The sequence below is a fragment of the Vipera berus genome (assembly GCF_964194415.1).
Source record: "Vipera berus genome assembly, chromosome: 3".
In the NCBI taxonomy this organism is placed as follows: Eukaryota; Metazoa; Chordata; class Lepidosauria; order Squamata; family Viperidae; genus Vipera; species Vipera berus.
The window spans coordinates 15,946,306-15,957,099 of NC_138204.1; the positions used below are offsets into that span (position 1 = coordinate 15,946,306).

General features: G+C 43.5%; 1 protein-coding gene across 2 annotated transcripts in view; it reads right to left on the reverse strand.

Moving 5' to 3' along the window:
* Positions 1–1,304, reverse strand: part of RBM38 (RNA binding motif protein 38) — a 101,067-nt gene extending 99,763 nt beyond the window's left edge. For both annotated transcript variants that reach the window (XM_081323348.1, XM_081323347.1), the window contains exon 1: positions 720–1,304. In XM_081323348.1, coding sequence (XP_081179474.1) covers positions 720–887 — 168 coding nt within the window. In that variant the 5' untranslated portion in view covers positions 888–1,304. The remainder of the gene's footprint in view (positions 1–719) is intronic.
* Between the last annotated feature and the right edge of the window lie 9,490 nt (positions 1,305–10,794).

Sequence of the window (10,794 nt, forward strand, 5' to 3'; positions counted from 1 at the left end):
TTCTCACGTTTTACCATTCCTCATTCCCCAGATCCTTCCCACCTGCTTCAAGTCCAGACAAAGAAACACAACCCAATCAGGGCCCATACAAATGAACTGGAGAGTGTCTGTTCAGACAATATATTTAATCCAAGTACAGATTTCATTCTAGCTAAAGTGGGGTGGGTTTGCAAAAGGAAGCCACAAAGAAACACACAACTAAGCTACAGCGGAACAGATTAAAGTTAGCAATCATTGGGCTGAAAATGTGGTCCAGTTAAGTGAGCTGTGAGAAAGCAGCGAAGGGTCTCTTGAACAAGCCTGTCACAATGAAAATGCTGTTTGCTTCAAATCCAGGATGGAGGAAGGGCAAGAAGAGAGAGAGAGAGCCAAGTTGGGGTGAAGGAGGAAGAAAGCAGTTGCTTAAAGCCAGAGGGGAATTAAAGAGGAGATTCAGATCCTCTTCCAATCCTTCAACTGTTTCCCCCCCCCTCCCCAAAGGCCAGGTGGTACATAAATGCAAAAGGGAGCGAGCCTGATATGCACAGCTGGGGATTATGGGTTATAGCCCAAATCATCCGTACAGGACCGGGCAGGGAAAGGCGGCCCAGTAATGTCGCCACTGGCTTTACCGGACCCTTTGTTAGAAGTGACTGGCGATTACGGGACCCAGTCCGACGGCTCCGGGACAGACTTCCTCGCGAACGACCCCAGTCCACCCTCCGCCCCCGCGCACTTACAAAGCCATATCCTCGAGATTTGCCCGTCTGCCGGTCCGTGATGACCACGGCTTCCTCGATGTCCCCAAACACCTCGAAGTACTTCCTCAGCGACGAGTCCGTGGTGTGGTAGGGCAGCCCCCCGACGAAGATCTTGGTGAAGGTGGTGTCCTTTTGCACCGTGTGCATGGCGCTGCCTCTGGCGGAGCGAGCCCGGCGGCGGGGGCAACGGAGGCTGTTGCTCGGGGAAAAGAAAGCGCCGGCGGCGGCGGCTGCTGGGCAAGAGGAGAGGCTGGAAAAAGCATCCAAAAGAGGCGCGGGGAAGCCGAGACGCGAGGGAAAAAGTTCCAGGGTGGAGAAGAAGCGCTACGCAGCCCGGCTCGTGGCTCTCGGGCAGGCGGGCCACCACGGCGGGGAGAGCAAACCTGCTTCCCCGGGCGATGGGGCGCACGGCTTACGGAGCGGACCTGCAGCCCCGCGTCCCATGCACGGGCTGCGGCGACGGCGGCGCCAACAGCAGCAGCATCGACGCCCTTTGCAAAAGCGCCCCACTCGCGCGCCAAGACCGCCGCTCCGAGCCGCCGAGGAGGAAACTAATTTCTGGCGGATTGCAAACACCGGGCTTTGTACCCATCCTTCTTCTCCCCCCCCCGCCCTCCGCCCGCTTCCACCCAAGATCCAACCACGCCTCTGGGCGGGGGTGGGGCGGTAGCCGCAGAGGACTCTGGGCTTCGTAGTTCGCCGCTGTCGGTCAAGGACAGGGGTAGGCAACCTGGGCTCTTTTATGACTCATGGACTTCAACTCCCAGAATTCCTGAGCCAGCTTGGCTGGCTCAGGAATTCTGGGAGTTGAAGTCCATGAGTCATAAAAGAGCCCAGGTTGCCTACCCCTGGTCAAGGGTAATGGGCATCGGTCCTTTCAGATTTCAGGGACTCATCCCTAGACAGCAGCCCGATTCCCTCCTGTGGCTTCCCCGGGTTGACTCGGGGGGGGGGCATTTGCCCAACTCCTGTTCCCTGTTTGAGTTCTCAGAAAACGTAATTGGGCTTTCTAAGGTAGTTGCTAGGGATCTGCTCAAAGGTGAGGGGTAATTATTTTTTACTTAGTACCTTCCTCGCTGCCGCAGTGCTGCATATTTATTTATTTATTTATTTTTTATTTTAATCCCATTTATATCCCGCCCTTCTCCGAAGACTCAGGGCGGCTTACAATTTAAGCACAAACCAATGTGCTTAGCAATTTAGACTGGTGTTTGTTTGTTTTTAAACCTTGACAGTTTTAAGATGGGTGGACTTCAAGCTGACTGGGAAATTCTGGGCATTGAAGTCCACCCATCTTAAAATTGCTAAGGTGGAAAAGTACTGGTCTAATACAGCATGTACTGTAGTATGCTGGCTGGGGAATTCTGGGAGTGGAAGGTCATCTATCTTAAAGCTCTCAAGATTGGGAAACTGGCTTGGTCTGATGTGCAAAAAACACTTTTATTGAAATGCTTAGGTTTCAGTTCAGTTGAGTCACAGCAATTGGACTTTTCTTTTTGGTTTGAAATGTTTCTGCTTATCCATAACGCTTCTTCAGTCTGAGCAAGTTAGAAGAACCCCATTATATTTCCTCCAGGGTGGTTTCATATCTCACCTGATCTGAATATGCTAATCAGATGAGTAGGCAGAGAGTCCTCAAAGAGTCCTTGCTCCTAAATCCTTTCTCCTAGGTCAGGGGTAGGCAACCTCAGCTCTTTTATGACTCGTGGACTTCAACTCCCAGAATTCCTGAGCCAGCATGGCTCAGCTTGGAAACCTCTCCTTTTCTCCTCAGCATGGCTGGCTCAGGAATTCTGGGAGTTGAAGTCCACGAGTCATAAAAGAGCCAAGGTTGCCTACCCCTGTCCTAGGTGGATCTGATTTCTCCTAGGTGGAACTGTGGCAAGTTCTTAAAGAGATGGGAGTACCAGACCATCTTATTTGTTTCTTGAGAAACCTATATGCGGGTCAAGAACCAACAGTGAGAACTGGACACAGAACCACTGATTGGTTCAAAATTGGGAAAGGAGTCCGGCAAGGCTGTATACTGTCACCCTGCCTGTTTAACTTATATGCAGAGCACATCATGAGAAAAGCAGGGCTAGATGAATCAAAAGTTGGAATTAAGATTGCCAGGAGAAATATCAACAACCTAAGATATGCAGATGATACCATTCTAATGGCAGAAAGTGAAGAGGAACTAAAGAGCCTCTTGTTGTGAGTGAAGAAGGAGAGTGCAAAAGGTGGGTTGAAACTAAACATTAAGAAAACCACGATCATGGCATCCGGCCCTCTCAATTCCTGACAAATAGATGGGGAAGAAATGGAGGTAGTGACAGATTTTATTTTCCTGGGCTCCAAGATCACCGCAGATGGGGACTGCAGCTAAGAAATTAAAAGACGCTTGCTCCTGGGGAGGAAAGCCATGGTAAATCTAGACAGCACACTAAAAAGCAGAGACATCACCCTGCCAATAAAAGTGTGTATAGTCAAGGCTATGGTCTTCCCAGTTGCAATGTATGGCTGTGAAAGTTGGACCATAAGAAAGGCTGAGTGCCAAAGAATTGAAGCCTTTGAACTATGGGGCTGGAGAAGACTCCTGCGAGTCCCTTGGACTGCAAGGCAATCAAACCGGTCAGTCCTAGAGGAGATCAACCCTGACTGCTCTTTAGAAGGCCAGATCATGAAGTTGAAACTTAAATACTTTGGCCACCTAATGAGAAGGAAGGACTCACTGGAGAAGAGCCTAATGCTGGGAAAGATTGAGGGCAATAGAAGAAGGGGACGACAGAGAATGAGGTGGCTGGATGGAGTCACTGAAGCAGTAGGCGTGAGCCTAAATGGACTCCAGAAGATAATAATAATAATAATAATAATAATAATAATAATAATAATAATAATAATAATAATAATAATAATAATAATTATTATTATTATTATTATTATTATTATTATTATTATTATTATTATTATTATTATTATTATTATTATTATTATTATTATTATTTATTTGTATACCGCCCTTCTCCTGAAGGACTCAGGGCGGTGAACAGGGCAATAAATACTAAAATGCAAAGAAACAAAAATTAAGAAAAGATTAAACAATGCCCAGTACAAAACAACAATAAATACAGTACGTTAAAAGCAATAATAAAACCCAAACCCATCAGGCCAGGCCAGCTTGTTCAAACAAGTAGGTCTTTAGATCACGCCAGAAGGAGCGAAGGTCGGGCGCCATCCGGAGCTCAACCGGTAAGCGGTTCCACAAATCCGGCGCACCCACAGAGAAGGCCCTCCCCCTGGGGGCCACCAGATGGCATTCTCTGACCGGTGGCACCCTGAGGAGGCCCTCTCTGTGGGAGCGCACTGGGCGGAGGGAAGTTGATGCCGGCTGCAGGTGCTCCCTAAGGTATTCCGGACCCATGCCATGTAGGGCTTTAAAGGTCATTACCAGCACCTTGACAGGATGGTAGAGGACAGGAAGGCCTGGAGGAACGTTGTCCATGGGGTCACAATGGGTCAGACACGACTTCGCAACTAACAACAAGGTGGATCAGAGACCAGAATAAGCAGTATACCTTCATTTAAAAGAAAAGGACACTCTTTTGAAGACAATAATCTTCATATTTTGGACATGAAAGATAGATGGTTTAAGAGAGGAGTGAAGGAATCCATTTGTCCCAAAGTGGAAAATCCTCCCCTCAATAGAGGTGAGGCTTCAGACACAACCTCCCTCCCCCATTTTTTATGCTGTTCTTTTATCATTCCCCAGGAAGATTAAGACCCCTTCACAGGTTCACCAGGGAGGACACACCTAGGCCTAGGCCAAAGGATTTAGGAGTGATGACTTAATGATTAAGCCTATTCAGATTAGGTGGGAAATTAAATCCTGGAGGATTTATATAGGGTGCCCCTAACTATCTTGTTCAGACTGAAGAAGCTACTTGGATAAACAGCAGAATGTTGCAAACCAAAAAAGAAAAGTTCAGGGGTCTTTGGTGCTCTCTGAGCTTGCTTGTTTTCTTGCAGACATTTCATTACCCTAACTAGGTAACATCATCAGTGCTAGTAAGGAGTGCTGTTTGCTGTCAGTCTTCCCTGTCTGGGTGGGTGGGGGCAGCCTTAGGGATTCTTTGGTTGGGCTGTTTACTAATGGCTCTTTGGCAGTTTCTTGATTGGGGGATTGCTTATTTCATTGTTGGTCTGAAGTTGACCTTGGAGTTAATCTATGCTGATCCGAGTGCTGATTACTGGTGGAGAGGTGCTGGAGTCTTTTTCTCTTTTGGGGCTAGTTGATTGTCTCTTTTGCATAATCTGTAGATGTTAATGTCTATGTGTCTATTGATGGCTGATTTGTCAGTGAAAGAAAAGTTCAATTGCCATGACTGAACTTTAGACAACTCTACCTGGACACTCAGAATCTCCACTGACATGTTTCAGTGAGGTGCACACAAACCAGAAGATGGATCACTCAGTAAACAGTGCAAGTGTATTGTTAAGGAATTTGTTGTGCAGAGGTCTCCTTGTGCTACCAAAGAGTTGCACAGACAAGGAAGGGTACTGAGAGCAGTAAGAGTCACACAGTAACCACAAGAGTACACTGAGTTGTGAAAGCAAAAAGTACTTTACTTTTGAGGTGGTGTAAAAAACAAAAATGCACGGTCAAAAATAAACAGTCCAGGTCATACACAATAGTAACAGTCCAAGGAGTAATCCAAAATACAAAGTCTTCTTACCAGTCCAGAGGTCAATACACAGTTCAGGTGTATCACAGTAACAGAGCAAAAACAGTAATAGTAGAGAGCACTGAATTCAGAGAGAGAAAGAAGCTACGTTACTAGCTCCCTCTTATGGCCATGAGAACACTTATACACCCATTGGCCAATTAACATCTTAAAGACATAACATCACGGTTAATATATTTTCAACCCAACATTGTAGGCTAACACCATATGCCTAACATGTATTAATGATAGGCAACATGGTACTGTTGTTAAGGAGTTGGACTTTAAGAGAGGAGGGTGAGTTGGTTTTTTCCAGAAGGAAACAAAAGTGATGCCCCTACAAGCTGCTGAGGCCCTGAGAAGTGTAAAATAGAAAAAAATAAAAATGAAGGGGAGGAGAGAATGATTTCCAATATCCACTCTGCATGACCTTGTGGCAGCTGGATCATTTGAATTTGAAGCAGGGGTTCCTTGGTAAATCAAACTGTGTCTGCTCTAAAATAGAACTGATGCAGAAAAAAATGGAACAAAAATAAACTGGAAAAAATCAGAAAACCTAAATCAGATTTGGTAATTTCACATCCTTTCCTCCCCACCCCCCAAAATCAATCGTCCCAAAGTCACCCTGTGCTGTTTGAGCCTTGCCTACTTCACAATGTAGGTTAAGGAGGTGGTGCAAGAAGGGGTCATGAGAAGAAGGCCCTTCTGAGCAGACACGTGTTACGTTTTATAAGGTTGAAAAAGAGCTCCCGTTTGTGGAACTATGTAAACAGAAAAAAAATAGGATATAATTGGCTTCATATGCATGCCAGATACCCACACGCCGGAAGGTAGTGGAACATTTTTCCAATCTATACCTTAAAACGGAAAACGATTTAAACTGTTGGATTTTCGCGCGTGCGGATCCGGGACTCTTCCTCTGAAACTACATTCCCCAACAGCCACCGCGGGAGTGGCTCTTCTCCTCCCCCCCCCTTCGCGAATATGTAATGTCGCTTTACAAGCAAAGAAATCAAGCGAGCGATTTGCGTTCGGGGCGGAGGAGGTGGGAGAAGGGGAGCGCCTAATTTGACTAAGAAATGTACCTTTTGCAAAGCAAACGTTTGTGTAGAGAAGCCCGCCGTTGGAAACCGCCTCATGAGGCTTTGTTTGAAATATATATATATATATATATATACACACACACACACACACACACACACATATATATATATTTGGATAAAGTGAATGTAAGGTGGGGGAAATTTTTTTTGTGTGGAAATCATGATGCCGAACAACTGCAAGCGAACGCTGGCGTTTGGAGAAGGTCAAAGAGATTTTGGCGGGATGGGGGTTGCAAGGAGAAGCTGCCTTCTGCCCCCCTTTTTTTAATTTGCCTTTTTAACTATAAATTAATCTTTATAAAGGCAGGAGAGAAATGGAGGAGCTACCCGAACCGTATTTTTCTTACAGGGTTTGATACTAAAGAGCCGGAACTATATACTTACTGTGGTATATCACGTGAACTTTAAGAAACACAGTGAGAGGAGGGGGGAAAAAGAAACTTATTTTAAGAGAATAGCACTTATTTTTAATTTCCTTTGGGTTGACACGGTACTCTAAACCACAAGGTAATCGTGACCTAAGTCCACACATCTGGCTAGGAAAAATCAGACAAAGTTGAGCACTAACTAGCCTTTAGCATTGCTAACTGATGTGGTTGTGTAAACCCAAGCTGCTGTGTGGCTTAGCTTGATGTATGAACTCAGAAACAAGACACATTTAGTTTTAGCTTAGTCTGTTCTGCTTGTTCAGCCATTTTTGTAAGTTACACCTTTTCAGTCAGTGGTTTGTGTGAACTCATTTTTGCTTAATTAAAACCTATGATTAAGAAACCATGGCTTAGTGTGATAGTTGGCTTGCTGCCTCAAGCCATTTGCACTAGTTTGTGGGAGACACTTTTCAAACCTATTTCTTTTGTCCAGCTGAAGAAAGGTTGCAGCCATCAGATGTTGATGGACCAGACTTAGAGCACTTAACTAACTAACCAACTAACTTAATATGGAGACTTTGGTTAGTTATTGCCTTGCATGACTCATAAAAAAAAATCTAATTTGCAAGCAAGAAGACTAGATTGAAGACCTGGGATGATTCTGCTCTTATGCATGTTATAAAATAATTGCTATGGGATCTGGAATATGGATGAATAAATAAATGTCAGGCACAGCTTCAAATTGTAGGAAGACAGCACCCCCCAGAGAAAGAAATATTATTTTGGAGAATATTAAAAAGGAAGAATATTATATTTCCCCAAAGGAATAATGGAGAAGATCTTAAAAGGCACACACACACCCCAAGTATCTCTCTCCCAAGCAGAAACCAGGTCTGTAGAAATGCAGATCTGATAATCCTTTCAGAAAGACTGGAGCCAGGAAGCTTAGAGCTGATGGAATTAGAAAGACAAAGATCCCAAGAACCAACAACCCCTTACCAAAAATATCCAAAACAGGACATAGCCATCAGCCTCAGCCCCAAGGAAGCAGGACATGACCTTTTGGATATAATAGGATTAACCCACCACCATCAGAATACTAAAAGGGCACACAACCTCAGGTCAAAGTTCATGCCATACGAACAACTCCAAACACAAAAGCCCAAGAAGGTATAAAAACCCACCACTCCCAGCAACATGGTCAGCCACCCCAGAAACTCTGCTGCCACTGAAGTTTCTGGCAACTAAACTAGAACAGTCTTTCTAAAGCAGTCTCCAGTTTGGAGTGAAGATTTTTCTTTCACCAAAATTTTAATTAGGACTTGGATATGGGACGTTGTTAGGTAATCAGAGCTGGGTGAGTGGATAGGGGAACATCTCAGAAGAAAACAAATTTTATATATTTTGTAAAGATCCCAACGTGGGGTGTGTTTGTGTCATATGTAGCTTGATAGAGAGGAGTTTTATTTTTTCCTCCTCTGCCATGGGAAGGACAAGCTCCAGTGTTTTGTTGGAGATCTAAATAGTTTGCTTACCAAGGACTTTTGAGACAGGCTAAAATCATGTGAACTTAGTTCTTAGTTTTACACATCTGTATAATGCACAATTTGTGTGGCAGATATCTAAGCCTTTGTGCTCTGCAGAAAAGAGTGGTTATAATTTACTTACATTCATGGTTGCAAATCTTTATAATTCTTCATTTAAATCTGCCATCCTGGGATTTATAGCCTGAAATGACTGTGTTTGGATGAACTTTCCAACTTTCCTCAGAAGAAGCATAGCTGAATCAAGTTAAGATCTCTTTAATGGTTTTTTTCTCTTTCTATTTCACAAACCAGATTTTTTTTATCATTATTTATAGCAGCAGCATTGATATTTCAAAGGGCATAGTGCATTCAAGGCGATCAGAAAAGCAGAGACAAAAAGAGAAATCCCTTGGATACAGCATGGCTACTGCTTTAAATTGAAAAGGATTTACAATACTTTTTTTCTTTCCAAGATGCCTCATAGCCTGGAGAGTAGCATCCATCTAGATCTTATGTTCTTTCTACTAAATCTAGTAGCGGAGTTCATAACTGCTGCCCCTGGGATTATTACATCATTATAGCCTTACATTCCTTTTTAGGAAAGAGATCTGGTATTAGAATTTGGGGCTGTGAACATTTGAAGCTTCCTTGTAGATTCTTGGAGAAGACTGAAGTCCTCTAAAGATGGAGGAGACTAGGAAAAATATATTGAATATATGGAAGAATTGACTATGTCTGGTGTCCAATATATCCCTTGGACCCCCTCCTTTGCTATTTTTTGATTTCTTTAAATTACTTTAACAAATTGGCAAGCTGGCATGCTGCAAAATGAGAGTTGGTTTGGTGTAGTGGTTTAAGATCCCAGCCTAGAAGCCTTTGAGCTCAAGTTCCACCTTAGGCATGAAAAACCATCTGGTTGACTTTGGGCTAGTCACACTCTCTCAGCCTAATTCATCTGACAGGATTGCTGTGGGGAAATAGGAGAGGAAGGGGTATTAGGTATATTCACCACCTTGAGATGTATATGAAAAGAAAGGTGGGATAAAAATGTAAAAAAAATAAAAAGTCTCTAGAACAGTCTGCATTTCCAAGGACCCTATTGGGCTCCAGGTGAATTTCATAAGCTTTCTGAATAAATAAAAACGGATGGATGGATGCAATCTACTGCTTAGTTGGGTATGTCTACTTACCTAGAAAAAAGACAGATGAGCAGGTGTAGTAGAATATAAGTATAGACGTTTGGGAGTGGGGAAGGGAGAGTAATAGCATTATAACAAAGCAGGTCTGTCATTATCTGAATGGGAACGTGCCACCAAGAGCCATTTCATAAAGGACCCATAATAGTTCCTGAAATTTGAGATGTCTTCATTTGGAAATCAGAGACCCCTATGGTTTCTTTGCTTGCTGGCCTTAATATAAGGAAAGCAGGTGATTTCAGCAGTCCATTTTGAAGAAACAATTAACTTAGGAGTATCCAGCTGAGAATCTCTTTGGCTTCGTTCCACAACCTCATTTTATAACTGCCAACTTCTGACAGCTAAATATATGGCTCAGTTAAGTAATTTTAATCTGGCAATTGAGACTCTTCTCAATGCAGATCTTTAAACAAATGTGTGTTACAGATAGTCTTCGACTTACAACAGTTCATTTAGTGACCATTTGAAGTTACAATGACATTGGAAAAAGTGACATGACCATTTTTCACACTTATGATCATTGCAGCATCCCCTAGTGATGCGATTTACATTCAGATGCTTGACAACTGGTTCATATTAATGACAGTTGCTATGTCCTGGGGTCATGTGATCCCCTTTTTGCGACCTTCTGACAGGCAAAGTCAATGGGGAAGCCAGCTTCACTTAACAGCCGTGTTACTAATTTAACAACTGCAGTGTTTCTCTTAACAAATGTGCCAAGAAAAGTCGTAAAATGGGGCAAAACTCACTTAACAAATTTCTCACTTAGCAACATAAATTCTGGGTTCAAGTGTGATTGTAAGTTGAGGACTACCTGTATTTTGCTATATTCAAAAACAGATAAAGCAAGACTACTGTACAGAACTTCCTTTTTCTTGTTCTGGTAAAAAAAAAAGCTTCAATCCTAATGTGTGACATCCATTAGAAAACATCTATATGTGGTGATGCAAGCAGCTCTAGATTAGGACAAAATGGCCTGTGCTGTGGAAAATGTGGATTCCCCCCCCCACACACACAAAGTTAGAAGTTGGGATGGTTGACAATGTGGACAGTTGTAGGATCAATAAAGAGAAGTTAAAATTCTATGGTCAAGTTGTGGAATCTGCTGACTTTATAGCCAGATGGGGCTGCATGCTATTCATCTTGACAAGTGTTTCT